General features: G+C 45.0%; 1 protein-coding gene across 4 annotated transcripts in view; it reads right to left on the bottom strand.

Moving 5' to 3' along the window:
• Nucleotides 1-18,549, bottom strand: part of LOC115195960 (glycogen synthase kinase-3 beta) — a 47,605-nt gene that overhangs the window by 27,448 nt on the left and 1,608 nt on the right. For all 4 annotated transcript variants that reach the window (XM_029756338.1, XM_029756340.1, XM_029756339.1 and 1 more), the window contains exons 2-3: nt 4,320-4,513; nt 1,419-1,502 (exon numbers count right to left, since the gene is read on the bottom strand). In XM_029756338.1, coding sequence (XP_029612198.1) covers nt 1,419-1,502; nt 4,320-4,513 — 278 coding nt within the window. The remainder of the gene's footprint in view (nt 1-1,418; nt 1,503-4,319; nt 4,514-18,549) is intronic.

The following is an 18,549-nucleotide window of genomic DNA, read 5'->3' as shown; positions in this document are numbered from 1 at the left end:
TTTTTGAATTTGGCGCTCTGCAATTTCACTGGATGTTGGCCAGTGAAAGCGTCCCACACCAAGCGTCCCACACCCCCTAGAGAGGTTAACAAAAAAATCATGTATGTCATAAAATATATTTACCCCACCCAGTATTGTAATCAAAACTTACCAGAAAGCATGTAGTCCTTGGCTCAGACAGTGTAGTAATGTGGGCTCAATAGCATCTCCTTAGTGTGCAAGATCTTGAGAATCAGCTGTTCATGTGGTGGAAGAGAGCACTGCACATGTGATGGAAGAATGCACTGTGCATGCAGAGGGTTGCAATTCCATTGAATTGGGGACAGTTTAACCAAAATATGCCAGAAGATCTAGAATTGCCTTATGTGTAACCCACAAAAAAGGTTCACTGTTATAAGCTAACTTTTTTCATGAATTTAAACAAAATTCCCGGGCTTAACCTCCCATCGAAAATGTACGGAAATTTACTCAAAAGTGTCCGACCCTTTGCAACCCTATTGGCGAGTAATATACTCAGAAGCGGTGGGTGGTGTGCACGCCTTCGAAGTCTGACCAGGAAGCTGCTCCGTCTACCTCTTCTGCGAATACATGGTTTTGGGCCGGCCTATAGGATTAGATCCAATGTCCTGGGTGGTGGTCCGAACAAAGGATCCGCTTTCGGAAAGTCGTATTCCTGGTCGTAATGTTGGTAAGTTGACGGCGCTCTTATATCCAATAGTTCTTCCCAGCTGTATGTAATAGCCCAGGAAATCTTAAGTGTTAACAATGTAAGAAATAATACATTAACAAAATACTGCATAGTTTCCTAAGGACTCGAAGTGAGGCCACCATCTCTGTCGGCACTATTCCAGGCGAGTACCTCATGATGCTGTTTGTGAGAATGCCAAGAGTGTGTAAAGCTGTCATCAAGGCAAAGGGTGGCTACTTTGAGGAATCTAAAATATATTTTGATTTGTTTAACACAGTTTTGGTTACTACATGATTCCATATGTGTTATTTTATAGTGTTGATGTCTCCACTATTATGCCACAATGTAGAAAATAGTAAAATAAAGAAAAACCCTTGAATGAGGTGTCCAAACCTTTGACTGGTACTCTATTATATATATTATTCTTTTTTTTTGCTACTGCTTGACTAAAGAAATCTTGGTCGACCAACAGCCTATTGAACAAATAATTGACCAGTCAACTAAATGGGGTCAGCCCTAATCCCAACAATATAAGAGTATAAACCTAAACAGCTTAACTTAATATGAAAATCTTCACAATGGAAAGCCTAAGAATATAAGTGGTAGAAATAGAAGTTCAGGAGCAACATTTAGTCTAGCCAGTGTCAAACAAAAACTTGTTGAATAGGGAGTCTCCATCACCTGCAACAACACACAGAGACAGACTGACGTATGAGCAGCAACCACCCACCTTGTCTCCACTGGAATAGAAGAAGTAGCGCAAACGCACTATGTTGCAGTGGTCCAGTTTCCTCATGATCTGCAGCTCCCGGTTCTGAGACGAGATGAGACAGAGAGACATTGATAAAATCTGACAACCAGTGAGTATTAGACAAGTCAAACAGGCTAGAGAAGCTAGCTTCACACTGAGCTAGTTGCACTCTCCCAGAAGAAACTTTCCTCTGATTCTGGACCAGTCAGACACTCTCTCTTAAATGAGTCTAAAAATGGCTTTTGAGGCTCATCTGAGATGGGCTGAGAGGGGGCGCGAGAGAGAGAGAGAGGGCGCGCGAGAGAGAGAGAGAGAGGGCGCGCGAGAGAGAGAGAGAGAGGGCGCGCGAGAGAGAGAGAGAGAGAGAGAGAGAGAGAGAGAGGGCGCGCGAGAGAGAGAGAGAGAGGGCGCGCGCGAGAGAGAGGGCGCGAGAGAGAGAGAGGAAGCGAGAGAGAGGAGAGGCAGCGAGAGAGAGAGAGAGGCAGCGAGAGAGAGAGAGAGGGGAGAGGCAGCGAGAGAGAGAGAGAGGGGAGAGGCAGCGAGAGAGAGAGAGAGGGGAGAGGCAGCGAGAGAGAGAGAGAGGGGAGAGGCAAGCAGAGAGAGAGAGAGGGAGAGGCAGCGAGAGAGAGGAGAGGGAGAGGCAGCGAGAGAGAGAGAGGGGAGAGGCAGCGAGAGAGAGAGAGAGGGGAGAGGCAGCGAGAGAGAGAGAGGGGAGAGGCAGCGAGAGAGAGAGAGGGGAGAGGCAGCGAGAGAGAGAGAGGGGAGAGGCAGCGAGAGAGAGAGAGAGGAGAGGCAGCGAGAGAGAGAGAGAGGGGAGAGGCAGCGAGAGAGAGAGAGAGAGAGGGAGAGGCAGAGAGAGAGAGAGAGAGAGAGGGGAGAGGCAGCGAGAGAGAGAGAGAGAGAGGGGGAGAGGAAGCGAGAGAGAGAGAGAGAGAGGGGAGAGGCAGCGAGAGAGAGAGAGAGAGGGAGGGCAGCGGAGGAGGAGAGAGAGATGGGAGGAGGCAGCGAGAGAGAGAGATAGAGGAAGGGGAGAATGGGGCAGCGAGAAGAGAGAGAGGGGGAGAGGCACGAGAGAGGAGAGGGGAGAGGCAGCGAGAGAGAGAGAGAGGGGAGGGAGAGGGCAGAGCGAGAGAGAGAGAGGGGGAGAGGAAGCGAGAGAGAGAGAGGGGGAGAGGAAGCGAGAGAGAGAGAGAGAGGGGGAGAGGAAGCGAGAGAGAGAGGGGGGAGAGGAAGCGAGAGAGAGAGGGGGAGAGGAAGCGAGAGAGAGAGAGAGAGGGGAGAGGAAGCGAGAGAGAGAGAGGGGGAGAGGAAGCGAGAGAGAGAGGGGGAGAGGAAGCGAGAGAGAGAGGGGGAGAGGGAAGCGGAGAAGAGAGGAGAGAGAGGAGAGAGGAGGGGGAGAGGAAAGCGAGAGAGAGAGGGGGAGAGGAAGCGAGAGAGAGAGGGGGAGAGGAAAGCGAGAGAGAAAGGGGGAGAGGAAGCGAGAGAGAAAGGGGGAGAGGAAGCGAGAGAGGAGAGAGAGGGGGAGAGGAAGCGAGAGAGAGAGAGGAAGCGAGAGAGAGAGAGGAAGCGAGAGAGAGAGAGAGAGGAAGCGAGAGAGAGAGGAGGGGGGAAGAGGAAGCGAGAGAGAGGAGGCGGAAGCGAGCGAGCGAGGAGGCGGAAGCGAGCGAGCGAGGAGGAGGAAGCGAGCGAGCGAGAAGGAGGAAGCGAGCGAGCGAGAAGGAGGAAGCGAGCGAGCGAGAAGGAGGAAGCGAGCGAGCGAGAAGGAGGAAGCGAGCGAGCGAGAAGGAGGAACCAGGTGTTGAACCAGGTGTTGAACCAGGTGTTGAACCAGGTGTTGAACCAGGTGTTGAACCAGGTGTTGAACCAGGTGTTGAACCAGGTGCAACAAGAACTCAAAAATTTTAATAAATACTCTCCGATGTATTCGTCTCTGCAGTGAAATGTGTGACATTGAACCAGGTGTTGAACCTGGTTCAACACCTGGTTAAATCAGGTGTGCTAGTATTAGAATAGATCAAACAAGTGGAATGGCAAGGGGTACTCGAGGAGAGATTTGGGAAACAGCTAAAACACAACCATGTGTGTCCATCACAGAGCTAGTGAAACGTTCAAGATAAGAGACTGAGAATATCTAGTCTGAGTTTGGCACCCTGTCAGTGTCTTAAATTAGAAGCCCACACATGGATAATTTAGGCCAGCTACAACTATCATAGATCATTGTAAAACAGTGACAGCCATAACTGATTGGGGGTCAAATCATGTCAGTGATATCTGAACAGGGAGCAAATTACCCACAGAGACACATTATAAGCTATTTCAAACACTGGCACTGTGCAGCCATTGCAGCCCTTGTTTATTAACACAGCTACGTCAGTGAGGAAATCCATGGGTTGAGTTTCCTTTAGGGTGCGACAAGAAGAGATTAACTATTCATCAACTCAATGCTTGAGCTGAAGCTGGACTAGGGAGGGACGAGACTGCGCCCCGTTTCAGCTCCAACAGGAAGGGGCGTGTTCTCACGAGACATGACATCACTGGGGACTAGGCCATCATGCACAGGCCGACTGCCATGATGATTAACCAAACGCCTATCAGTGTGGTACGGCAGGCTACGATCACCATGAGAGAGCAGTCTCACAGCGGTAAGTGCCCTGACAAACCTCCTAGTGTTTTCAGTCGAATGACAGTAGAAATGTGAGCCCATTTAATGTGAGACTCCAGTTAGGGATCTAGTTTCAGTGACGTCATACTGACAGTGACTCAAATGACCCCAAGACAAAGAACTGTCGTTACTCAAAAACACACGGTGCAACAAGAACTCATAAAAATTAAAATAAATACTCTCCGATGTATTCGTCTCTGCAGTGAAATGGTCCTCACCTTGAACCTCTTGTCCTGCAGAACCTTCTTGATGGCTATTAGCTCCCCGGAGTCACACAGTTTAGCCTGGTAGACCACGCCGAACGAGCCGTTGCCGATGACCTTAGTGTCTGTATAGCTGACCTCCTGCGGCCGGTCGGGGCCCTGGCCTGGGGTCGCTACCACTGTGGTCACCTTACTGCCATCTTTGTCTCCTGAGAGAAAGAAAGATGTCACACAAGAGATGCAGTATAGGACAACTCATTCAGCCACAGTCTTTACACCAAGAAGCTCCTGTAACATTTGTCATCCTCTCTCGTCACTGCATCTCTAGATGTAGGCTCAGACTGAAGCCTGTAAGCCAGAAATTGGAAGCTGTACTAATCCACTTTTTAGCTATGAGTAATTTCCTAGGAGCAGAGCTACCCATGTTAACGGGCTCTGGCAGACACTGTAATGACGACAGCCTGAAAGTACAGTATAAGGATAAAAGTTATAGGCGTAAAGGTTGTGGTGAAAATGAGGATGTAGTTTTAGTCGAAGATAATGTGTGGGTGGGTGCATTGCAAATGGCTAAGCACTTTTCTAGTACTGTTCCTATTTTGAAGCAGCGCTGCAGGCACCAAATGTTTCCCCAAATAACAGCTCCAATTTAACAACTGCACATCGCCATCGCAACTTTTGACAACATGAAAATGAAAGTCTACTGGAGATGTGATTTGACAGACCAAGACGAACACTAACAGCCGGTCCCAAATCACTCTTTACCCATCCCGCTTGGCCCTAAGCCTTCATTGTTCGCAGATCATAAGGGCTCTTCTAACCTACCGTTATGGCTGGCACCTGGCCGTGGACCTCAACACAAACCCAAAGAGCACCAAACAATCCTAGATTGCACTGTCCTAAAATGTCATATATATATATATATATATGATGTCATTCGGAAACATAATGTTAACTTTCACTGCTATGCGGACGATACACAGCTGTACATTTCGATGAAACATGGCGAAGCCCCAAAATTGCCCTCCCTGGAAGCCTGTGTTTCAGACAGAAGGAAGTGGATGGCGGCAAATATTTGGACTGGTAAACTCGGACAAAACAGAGATGCTCGTTCCAGATCCCAAGAAACAAAGAGCTCTTCTGTTGGATCCGACAATAAATCTTGATGGTTGTACAGTCATCTCAAATAAAACTGAAGGACCTCAGCGTTACTCTGGAAACCTGAACTCTTTTGAGGAACATATTAAGACCATTTCAAAGAATGCTTTTTTCCATCAATGTAACATTGCAAAAATCAGAAACTTTCTGTTAAAAAATGATGCAGAAAAGTTAATCCATGCTTTTGTCACTTCTAGGTTAGACTACTGCAATGCTCTACTTTCCGGCTACCGGGATAAAGCACTAAATAAACTTCAGTTGGTGCTAAACACAGCTGCTAGAATCTTGACTAATACCCCAAAATTCTATCATATTACTCCAGTGCTAGCTTCTCTACACTGGCTTCCTGTAAAGGTTCGGGCTGACTTCAAGGTTTTCCTGCTAACCTACAAAGCATTACATGGGTTTGCTCCTACCCATCTCTCCGATTTGGTCCTGCCGTACATACCTTTACATACGCTACGGTCATAAGACGCAGGCCTCATTGTCCCTAGAATTTCTAAGCAAACAGCTGGAGGCAGGTCCTTCTCCTATAGAGCTCCATTTTTATGGAATGGTCTGCCTATCCATGTGAGAGACGCAGACTCAGTCTTGACCTTTAAGTCTTTATTGAAGACTCATCTTTTCAGTAGGTCCTATGATGGAGTTTAGTCTGGCCCAGGGGTGTGAAGGTGAACGGAAAGGCACTGGAGCAACGAACCGCCCTTGCTGTCTCTGCCTGGCCGGTTCCCTTCTCTCCACCGGGATTCTCTGCCTCAGCCCCCGTAATAGGGTTAGAGTCACTGGCTTACTGGTGCTCTTCCATCCCATCCCTAGGAGGGGTGCGTCACTTGAGCGGGTTGAGTCATTGACGTGATCTTCCTGTCTGGGTTTGGCGCCCCCCTGGGGTTCATGCTGTGGGGGAGATCTTCGTGGGCTATACTCAGCCTTGTCTCAGGGTAGTACGTTGGTGATTTTAAATATCCCTCTAGTGATGTGGGGGCTGTGCTTTAGCAAAGTGGGTGTGGTTATATCCTGCTTGGGTGACCCTGTCTGACCACAGTGTCCCCTGCCCCCCCCCCCCAGTCTGTTATTTCTGGAGTATTTCTCCTTTCTTATCTGGGGTCCTGTGTGATTTGAAGTATGCTCACCCTAATTCTCTCTCTCGCCCTCCTCCCCTACCGGAGAACCTGAGCCCTGGGACAATGCCTCAGGACTACCTGGCCTGATGACTCCTTGCTGTCCCCAGTCCACCTGGTCGTGCTGCTGCTCCAGTTTCAACTGTTCTGTCTGCGGCTATGGAACCCTGAACTGTTCACCGGACGTGCTACCTTGTCCCGGACCTGCTGTTTTTGACTCTCTCTCGCTACTGCACCTGCTGTCTCCGACATTTACTCCTGAGCTGCTGACCTGTTGTACCCTCTACAACCACTGTGGTGATTATTATTATTAGAGCCTGCTGGTCATCTATGAACATCTTGGCCATGTACTGTTATAATCTCAACCTAGCACAGCCAGAAGAGGACTGGCCACCCCTCAGAGCCTGGTTCCTCTCTAGGTTTCATTCTGGGTTCCTGCCTTTCTAGGGAGTTTTTTCTAGCCACCGTGCTTCTACAGCTGCATTGTTTGCTGTTTTAGGCTGGGTTTCTGTATAGCACTTTGTGACATCGGCTGATGTAAAAAGGGCTTTATAAATACATTTGATTGCTATTGATAAAGCTTTGTCAATCAATCAGTGCCAGAACCTGTCAATCACAAAAGTACAAACTACTCTTCTACGAACTAAAATGTGGTTGAACGCTCCAAGAAGTGCAACATCATGATGAAGGGTACCACAACGCTGTTTCTGGAAATTGACAAGCCAAAACGACATTATACAGCCTAAAACTGCTAGCAAACTCCACCAGCATGCCCCATCAAATTAAATCTTATTAGTCACATGCGCCAAATACAACCTTAGTGAAATGCTTACTTATGAGCCCCTAACCCAGTTTTAAAAATACAGATAAGAATAAGAGATAAAAGTAACAAGTAATTCAAGAGCAGCAGTGAAATAACAATAGCGAGACTATATACGAGGGGGTAAAGATAGAGTCAATGTGCGGGGGCACCGGTTATTTGAGGTAGTATGTACATGTAGGTAGAGTTATTAAAGTGACTATGCATAGATTACACCACTTCTACTCTCTGTTGTCAAGAGGGGATGAGGGGGGGGCACTGCAAATAGTCTGGGTAGCCATTTGATTAGATGTTCAGGAGTCTTATGGCTTGGGGGTAGAAGCTGTTTAGAAGCCTCTTGGACCTAGACTTGGTGCTCCGGTACCACGAGGTTGCAGAGAGAACAGTCTATGACTAGGGTGGCTGGAGTCTGACAATTCTTTGGGCCTTTCTCTGACACCGCCTGGTATAGAGGTCCTGGATGTAAGAAAGCTTGATGTACTGGGCCGTACGGACTACCCTCTGTAGTGCCTTGCGGTCGGAGGCCGAGCAGTTGTCATACCAGGCAGTAGATATGCAACAGTAATCATGCAACATTCCAATTGGCATGAAGAGAATGAAAGACACCAGCAGTGAAGTATTCCGTAAAGTGAAGTCCTGGGTATCAATTAGACACCAAACTGAATAAATAGAAAACACTCTGAAACAAGGAGACTACAAAATGTTTTAAAGCATTCCAGTTGCGAGTCCTAATGAACATGACCTTGACCTGGCAGCCACTCTCACCAATTTACTAGAGATAATTTATCATCTCAGATCATGCAAGGAACGTAGGCGAGTGGGCTTGATGATTTGTTAAATACAGGGGGATTATTTTTTCCAGTCGCTTTAAAATGGCCACTCCATACTTTGAAGATTTAGCTCTAGGCCTATATACTAGTGATTATACCTTGGAGGAGTGTTGGTGTAGCACTGACCTCTTAGCACCCTGCAATCTGTTTTACAACCAGCACTTGCATATCTCTGTGGTGTACACACACAGAGTGCCCTTACGCCCCTCTAACACTGACCTCTGATATTACTGCCTTGGCTACTGCAGAGGCTTGACGAGGGAAGAGACATTGCAGCAGCAGAATTTCACAACAGCTACGTCGGGGGATCCAGTACTTAACTCTGCACTCTCTACAGCGTTGCTACCGTCTGGGTCAGAAGTCAAGGGATAGAGGAAATACTAGAGTCTTAACAAAATGTTAAATACACATTATCAATGTGCCAATCCTGTCTGAACACGCTGCATCTCTATGTAGGAAGCCACTGAGCTCGTAATGCGGTAGAATATATGGGAATTTGGTCTCGGGGGTCAGACCACTCCAGGTCACACACTTCCTCCCTTTCTCTGCTGAGTAGCAGGAAAGTGGAGCAAAATGTCAGAGCTGCCAAAGCCTGATGGGGAAGGGAGGGACAGAGCAGAGAGTACTGCCAAATTAGGCATCTCCTCCTCCTCTGAACACACACGCAAAGAAAACAAGCACCCAACCGGAAGCCTGACACCATGTTACTACTGCAGGGGATGAAATTGTAATGAGGACAATGTCGATTATAATGGTGTTCACTGAAGTTAAAGACTGACAATCAGAGATTACAGATTTGACGAGACTGTTCATTATCCTAATGCGTTTGACAGTGTCTACAGTCAGTGACTATTGTATATCCTCGAAATGTCAAAAGAGAAAACCCGACAAGGGGTGGGGTTGTGTGTCTTTTTGTCATTAACAGCTGGTGTGCGATGTCTAATATTAAAGAAGTCTCAAGGTATTGCTCGCCTGAGGTAGAGTACCTTATAATAAGATGTAGACCGTACTATCTGTATTATTCGTAGCCGTCTATTTACCACCACAAAACGAGGCTGGCACTAAGACCGCTCTCAACCAACTCTATAAAGCCAAAAGCAAAGAAGAAAATGCTCACCTAGAAGCGGCGCTCCTAGTGGCCAAGGACTTTAATCCAGGCAAACTGAAATCAGTTTTACCAATTTTTTTACCAGCATGTCACATGTGCAACCAGGGGGGAAAAAATCCTAGACCACCTTTACTCCACACGCAGAGATGCATACAAAGCTCTCCCCCGCCCTCCATTTGGCAAATCTGACCATAATTATATCCTCCTGATTCCTGCTTACAAGCAAAAACTAAAGCAGGAAGTACCAGTGACTCGCTCAATACGGAAGTGGTCAGATGACACGGATGCTACACTACAAGACCGTTTTGCTAGCAAAGACTGGAATATGTTCCTGGATTCATCCAATGGCATTGACTGGAATATGTTCCGGGATTCATCCAATGGCATTACACCGGCTCTGACGCTCGTCAGATGTGGCAGGGCTTGAAAACTATTTACGGACTACAAAGGGAAACCCAGACGCGAGCTGCCCAGTGACGCGAGCCTACCAGATGAGCTAAATGCCTTTTATGCTCACTTCGAGGCAAGCAACACTGAAGCATGCACGAGAGCACCAGCTGTTCTGGATGACTATGTGATAACGCTCTCGGTAACCGATGTGAACAAAACCTTTAAACAGGTCAATATTCACAAAGCCGCTGGGCCAGACAGATTACCAGGACGTGTACTCAAAGCACCAACTGTCAATTGTCTCACTGACATTTTCAACATCTCCCTGACCGAGTCTGTAATACCTACATGTTTCAAGCAGACCACCATAGTCCCTGTGCCCAAGGAAGTGAAGGTAACCTGACTAAATTATTACCACCACATGGCACTCACGTCGGTAGCCATGAAGTGATTTGAAAGGCTGGTATTGGCTCACATCAACAGCATCCTCCTGGACACCCTAGGCCCACTCCAATTCGCATACCGCTCCAACAGATCCACAGATGACACAATCTCAATCGCACTCCACACTAGAGGTCGACCGATTAATCGGCATGGCCGATTAATTAAGTCCGATTTCAAGGTTTCATAATCAGTAATCTGCTTCTTTTTTTGGGGGGGGCCGATTATGACCGATTACATTGCAATCCACGAGGAGACTGCGTGGCAGGCTGACCACCTTTTACACGAGTGCAGCAAGGAGCCAAGGTAAGTTGCTAGCTAGCATTAAACTTATCTTATAAAAAACAATAAATCTTAACATAATCACTACTTAACTACACATGGTTGATGATATTACTAGTTTAACTAGCTTGTCCTGCGTTGCATATAATCAATGCGGTGCCTGTTAATTTATCATTGAATCACAGCCTACTTCCCCAAACAGGTGATGATTTAACAAAAGTGCATTCGCGAAAAAAGCACAATCGTTGCACCAATGCACCTAACCATAAACATCAATGCCTTTCTTAAAATCAATACACAAGTATATATTTTTTTTAAACCTGCATATTTAGTTAAAATAAATTCATGTTAGCAGGCAATATTAACTAGGGAAATTGTGTCACTTCTCTTGCGTTTAGTGCAAGCAGAGTCAGGGTATATGCTGCAGTTTGGGCCACCTGGCTCGTTGCCAACTGTGTGAAGACCATTTCTTCCTAACAAAGACCGTAATTAATTTGCCAGAATTTTACATAATTATGACATAACATTGAAGGTTGTGCAATGTAACAGAAATATTTAGACTTAGGGTTGCCACCCATTCCGATAAAATACGGAACGGTTCCATATTTCACTGAAAGAACAAACGTTTTGTTTTCGAAATGATAGTTTCCGGATTTGACCATATTAATGACCTAAGGCTCGTATTTCTGTGTGTTTATTATAATTAAGTCTATGATTTGATATAGCAGTCTGACAGCGGTGGTAGGCAGCAGCAGGCTCGTAAGCATTTATTCAAACAGCACTTTCCTGCATTTGCCAGCAGCTCTTTGCAATGCTTGAAGCACAGCGCTGTTTATGACTTCAAGCCTATCAACTCCCGAGATTAGGCTGGCAATACTATAGTGCCTATAAGAACATCCAATAGTCAAAAGGTATATGAAATACAAATGTTTTTTTGTTTTTTTAATACAAAGAGAGAGAAATAGTCCTATGAAACACCAGCTTTCATATGTTCTGCGCAAGGAACTTAAACTTTAGCTTTTTTACATGGCACATATTGCACTTTTACTTTCTTTTCCAACACTGTTTTTGCATTAATGTTTCATTATTTATTTGAGACTAAATTGATTTGATTTATTTCTTCTTGAACTGCACTGTTGGTTAAGGGCTTGTAAGTAAGCATTTCACGGTCAAGTCTACACTTGTATTCGGCGCATGTGACAAATAACATTTGATCACATGACCGGATCCATTAGTTCAATGGTCTACTGCAGGGCTCTCCAACCCTGTTCCTGGGGAGCTACCTTCCTGTAGGTTTTCGCTCCAACCCCAGTTGTAACTAACCTGATTCAGTTTATCAACTAACTAATTATTAGAAGCAGGTGCACTAGATTAGGGTTGGAATGAAAACCTACAAGACGGTAGCTCTCCAGGAACAGGGTTGGAGAGCCCTGGTCTACTGAGAGCCCAACCCTCCCTCCCTTCCTATGAGGGACTGACTGACTGGCCACTAACACTGACGGCTTCCCATTTCCTAAGTCAGGGCTAGGATGTGGGTTATGGAGGGTCAGCCCCACAGAAAACAATTGACCAGATAGAGCTCTGTACCATTTCTGATCAAAGGGTTTAGTATTATTGCTCTGTCAACAGGTTTACACCCCTTGTTGTAGGACACCCTTAAGGCTTAGATTGGAAAGGTTTAATTTAGACTGTCTTAAGTCCAGAGAGAAAAATTACCTCTTGCTGAACAGACAGAGATACTGCCTGACTGACAGTCAGACAGTTACACAACTGTCTCAAACAGTGTCACAAGATTTTTTGCCATATTATGTTGATACCTTCAGATTAATGTTATCCCCCATCAATTATCATTGGGGTTAATACTACAAAAATATTATGTTTGAAATTGTTATGTCACCGATACACTTTCCATAGAATGCCCAACATTCTGCTATGAACTACACATGAAAACCAGGCATCTTACAACTTTTAATTAGACATTTTTCAGAGTTGTGTAATGGAAAGGTAATGCGAAACCTCTTGGATTGCAGAACTCATGTAATGTGTTCCCGGTAGTACCGAGTCCTGAGCACAGATACCTACATTTTCCTCGAACATTCCAGAGCCTGGCTGGTGGTGAGCCATTTCCCCTCCCTACAGGGACCAGAGGCTCGGCCCACGTCAACAGCTACATCAGAGCCTTTCATTTCCTTCTGTACACTGACTCACACTATCATCATAACATCACACCATTATCAACACTGATTCGATACACTACCCAGATGCACATTATCAAATGTACGCAGGGAGGGATGCAAGCAGAGAACCATTCACACAGACTTGCAGGAGATGCAAACAAGCGGCAGACAACACGATGCTCTTAGGTTGGAAATGATAGAGATCTGGTTTCAGAGACACAGCTGCCATGTGGTCACTCAGTTGTTGAAAACAAGCTTCGCAATCAAAACGGTCCTCCTCCTCAAACAAATACAGGGTTGGGGAGTAAATGATTACATGTAATCTGACTACGAAACAACTAACCAGCTTTGTTACCAGCTAAAATATTGTAATCAGATTACAGACACTTGGAAAAACTAGATGATTACTTCTTCAGAAAGTATGTTTGTGAAAAAATACATTATCGTACCTTTGTTTTCTCAATGACATTAAATTCAGCATTGAAACAAGGCCCAAGTCAGAGACCACTATGCTGACACACCAAATGCATTTGATAGATCATTTTTGTCTTCTTCTAATGCCTAATGGAAAGTAATCCAAAAGTAACTGAAAGTGATCAGATTACGTTACCGAGTTTGGGTAATCCCCCCCAAAAATTACATTACTGATTACAATTTTGGACATGTAACTAGTAACAGATTACATTTAGAAAATAACCTACCCAACCCTGCATACACAGAGTACGGTCATTGATTGCAGTATAGATTTCATTTTAAAAATCTTTATAAGGGCAGGGGATAAAAGCTAAATACTTTTTTTGTTCTTGGCCAGCTGCTTTGGAAACTCCTCAGAGGGGGCAGGATGCAGAGCGAGTAACTAAGCAAGCGAGTGAGTCACAAGCTGTTCTAGGTTTGCAGTTGCATCATGATGCTGCTAATACCAGTTCTTCAGATCTGGGGCCACGTTCCCAGCCGCCACATTCAGCAGACAGACTGAGACCGATGCGTTCCCACAGACAGACAAATGTGATTACGATTGGAGCGCAGGCCTGCAGGGCCTGAGCAATATATGGTTAGCCGTTATATTACAAGGGTCTACTTTCTGCACGCACTGTAGCAGGGCAGTACACTGGGGAGAAAGTGAAGCCCATCGCACACAACAGCTTATCCACTAGGAATAATGTGTCACTTCAATGTGGCGAGGGGATGAATGCAATGTGGGTTTGATGTGCTTGAGCAATCCTGTAAAGGAAAGGCTTGTGTTTTTGTGTCTTAGCCCAATACTACCAAAACCTGGTGTGTGTGAAGAGAACTGAAACAAGTTAGTGATACTACTGTAGGCGTGGGTGTGTGAGTATTCAACATTGCCTTACAGCATGTTTGATTAGGGCCTCTGGATCAAAAGCTGTTCCTCGGAGAACAAGGTGAGCAGAGTGACGAGGAGCCTGATACCGGCTCAGCACTTTGCTATGTGATGAGTCAGAGCAGAGCCTGTGACAACACAGGCACATTTCCCACCCACCCTCTGACTGACTGACACACACACACACCTAGGCTGTGAACAACCTTTTTCATACAGAGCCACCTTTACTTTTTTTAAAGAACGTATTGCTATTAATTAACATCCAATTCGCTAAACTTTTTTCAGTTTAGCTGTGAGAGATGGGTGGAACCAGCCTTTTCTTGCCGTCATTCAAAATGTTGATGAGCAAGACTGATAAGCTATCAACTGACAAAAATGTATAAAAATGATGAATTTCAGCTTTTTTTATGAGAATGTGTCTTAACACATTGGCATTCCTTCTCCAACACAAACCACAACCAGGTGAGGACGTATCCTAACGCTGCTTGGTTTGTAGGTTGCCATAGTGCCTCTGCCCCGGTGAGTCAGCACGTGATTCCCTCTGATAAGGTGCGGTTTAGCACAACGGGGAGGGAAAGAGCACCCGTGCCACTAAGTATAGTGTTATAAGCGGAGGATGCTTCACTGTTGCTACATACACACACTCAGCCCAAAATACTGCCCTATAGATGAGGCCAATCCCGTGAAATAAACACAGACATACCCCACACACTGAGACCAAGGGCTTAACACCTGGGGGATGTAACGCAGTAACTGCTCCCCCAAACAATTCCCAAACCCTTTTCTTTGACATTGTGTAAGGTGCATATTCAGCTATACTTTGCTTATGACTACATTAGCTGATGTCAAGACTATCATGTGCACGAGTAAAATATATGTATGCCGGTGCCACAACCGCCAATAAGGACATTGATTTATTTGAGGTTCCTTACCAGCGGAGTTAATCCCAAAGGCCACGGGGAGAAGCCCTGACACCGGAGCAGCAGTAGCTCAGCAACAGGAAGGAAACAGGACACCAGAGGAGACGCACAACCCACTGAACTGGTCACAAGACCCTTGGCATGTTCGTGACAGTTGGGCCGTAGTAAGCCTGCTGAGAATAAACAGCAAATGTAATCCTATTTTTCATTCAGAGGGGAGTGAGTCGGTGAGGAAAAAAAAGGCCAATTCAACGAACCAGGCAGCTAGCGACAGTCTTGAAGGATCTGCTGAGGTCTCATATCTGGCTCCAATTTTCTCCCCTATGCGTTACTAAGAGTGGATCAAGGGCAGCTGAAATTGAATTACGTAACGGCACCTCTCTTCTTTATGAGCATCTCACATCGCGTTATGCTGTTACAAAAGCCAAGGCCACATGGAAGAATGAGACAAATTAGGCGCTTTTGATGATAACATATGGGCGTAAATAATATATGATGACTTGAACAAACCATAAAAAGGCTATTTTTTTTTTTTAAATGTGGTGGACTTCGGTCTTCTCATATGATCCAATTAGATGAGGACTTTAAACTTACGTTTCCCTTCAGTAGACTCCCAAGTCAATTAGGGTTCTTTATCAGCTGTTTTAATTGCATCACCAAGGCTGCGTTTACACAGGCAGTCCAATTCGTATTAAAAAAAACTTAACACTAAATTGGTCATTTGACCAATCACATCAGGTTTTTTCACATCAGATCTTTTTCAGAGCTGACCATCAGAAATGTGCTGCCTGTGTAAACACAGCCCAAGGCATGTCAACTGACCTTCATTACCATGTTTAATGTTCAGTAGGACACACCATAGCAAACAAATGAACATTTGTATTTCTAATTGGGCAGGTCCAGGAAGTTCCTCCCGCTTTAGGGAAAGGGGATAACTAGTCAGTTGCACAACTGAATGCATTCAACAAAAATGTGTCTTCCGCATTTAATCCAACCCCTCTGAAATTAGAGAAGTGAGGGGGGCTGCCTTAATCTACGTTCATGTCATCGGCGCCCGGGAGCAGTTGTTGTTGGGGGTTAACTGCCGTGCTCAAGAGCAGAACGGCAGATATTTCCACCTTGCCAGCGCTGAGATTCCAAACCAGCGATTTTTCAGATACTGGCCCAACGTTCTTAACTGCTAGGCTACCTGCTGCCAAGATTAGGGTTTACTCCGTTTTCAACTGTTTGGTGCCTACTGAACGTTTCCCTTGGAAATGATGGAGAAGATATCTAATTATGATCAATGCCGCCACCTCACCCACCCGCATATCACCCAGTCATCCGTCCATGCTCATATACTCAGCCTTCACATCCTCCTTCTCCTCCTCTCCCCAGCTGGACATTACATCTGATGCTTTCTTCTCCAGATCCCTATTTCCATTTCCTCCTGGCTAGTACACAATAGACTATGTCATACACCACTAGGGAGCAAAGCCTTCTCCGAATACAAATGAGGGCTAAAAAGGTAATCTTATGGTGAGCAATTTCCCAACATCTTTGTCCAGGTTCTTTAAATGTGTACATCAGCAAACAAGCAAGCAAACACCAAGGCATAGCTTGACATTAACGCTTGTCCTCTTGTCCGGGACAAGTAAAAATATAGATTTGAGTAAAAACAAATATATAAATCACAATATCAAACAATTACTCCGATCAGAATAATATTCAAATCAATTTTTCATATTAAAAAAGTCTACATTTCAAAGTGTAGGTGATATGCATATCGGCTAGTCTAATGTCCAAAACGATGCTAATATGAGGAAGGCGGCAGAAAATGTAGGCAAACTTTAATGAGATTTTTAATAACATAAATAAGTTAAAACGCCAGTCATGTTTGACAAATATAATGAAGGATAATTAACATTAATGTCTAAAGGCTTGATTAATATGCTATTGAAACCAGCATTTCTCATGTTCCATTGGTTTTCAAATCAACTTTTTTTATTGTCCAGCAGCCAAAGGCATAATTCTAGTCATATTAGTAACCCATGCTAGTTGATGCATCTTTAAAACTCCCCTATTTCTTAATTTCTAAAGGATATTTTCATCTCTGTCACATTAAACAGATTGTCTCAAAAGTGTACCGCACACACAGTGTGCATTTTGGAACATTCATGCATAGCCTACAGCCATGAGCGCATTGTTGAGCTTATAATATGAAGTAATAAATATTTATCAACATTTTAAACTAAACTGTCTGACCTGCTGCATGAGCCTCATTTCTGTTTATAAAAAAATATACGTGCAATGGTCCCATAACTGTCCCAGAGTCTGTTTTGGACTGTAGACATATTTTTTTATCGTCCCAGGGATGGCGGGACGCTCTTAATTTCGAGCCCTGGAGGGAATTATTTCATAAAAACATAAGTACTTGGTTGTCATTGTAATGTTGCAATATTTTATAGGCTACCAAGGGGGGGGGGCAACCATCCTCCAGGAGAGCCTTAAAAAAAAACAATGGGCAACCTACATTTGTCTTATTCTCTATGGTAAAAAATATGCATTGGATTTTGTAAAGAGGACAAGTGCTTAATCTTTTGGACAAGTAAAAAAAAAAGATCTGTCTTAGGACAAGTGGCTAAAAAGTTCATGTCAAGCCCTGTAAGTATACACTGATGTGAGAGAAAAGAGCATAGCCCACTCTCATCTTATGTGCACACATAAACAGGATGACTCTCCAAAGATGGGAACTTGGTTTTGGCCTATTTATAATGTAATTAAGTCGGAGTGTTGAAACGATACAGATATTTGCTCTCCAAGGGTTGACCAGGCTTTTCAGGAGACAGACATTTTAAAAAGCACTAGCAGGTCAGGACTGACTGACTGACTGACTGGAGTCATGACCAACCATGGATACCTTCAGAGACGTAGGCAGACACCAGATGCTGCGGACCAATCAGAAAGTCCCGGTGCTGCCCCCATTTTCTGGGGTCTGCTGATGCTGAACGATAGAGCAGGGGCCAGCAGCTCTCCATCCGCTGAGCAACTTGTCAATTATTGAGCTGAACAAAGTGCTGATGAGCTGTGTGACCTGGCTGGCTGTGTGTGAAGCTCCAATAGTAGTAGTAGTCAGAACTAGCCTCATTTACCAGATGTTGAAGCTTTACTAGAAGTAGACCTATGCAGCCAAAGCATCCAGTATAGAGAATTTAGATGAAGATTAAATGAATTTGGTGAAAGGCCGATGCTCCTATGTGCCAGTTATTATTTTGATGAACCAAGCAATCTTATATTGGTATTAGATGTGAGTATAATGAAATGGAGATACAATGGAATCCTACAGAAAAGTTAAGCAGCGTTTTTAGGTTTTTATCCCACTTTCACAAACCCTTTGGCAAAGACCAATGATACTGTGGGTCACACCTGACCCAACAGTCTAGCAAAACCGACCTGCAATACATACTGTAGGCTCTCCAATACAGTGGACAGTCCTCTCTTTAAATGTACTGGTCTGGATTAATTCTGCAGCCCCGAGGCTTCATCTGACCTAACCCTGCTCGATACCCGAGAGAGCTCGATCAACACTACCCATGGCGTGTCTGCCTCAGAGCTGCAGGGTGGGAAATGAGTGGATTGGACATGACAGTGTTCCCCTAGGCATGCCCTATCAGCTCTTTCAC

The sequence above is a fragment of the Salmo trutta genome, chromosome 6, assembly GCF_901001165.1.
Source record: "Salmo trutta chromosome 6, fSalTru1.1, whole genome shotgun sequence".
Taxonomy (NCBI): Eukaryota; Metazoa; Chordata; class Actinopteri; order Salmoniformes; family Salmonidae; genus Salmo; species Salmo trutta.
Note: the sequence above shows the minus strand (reverse complement) of the source record. Positions and strands in the feature narration are given on the sequence as shown.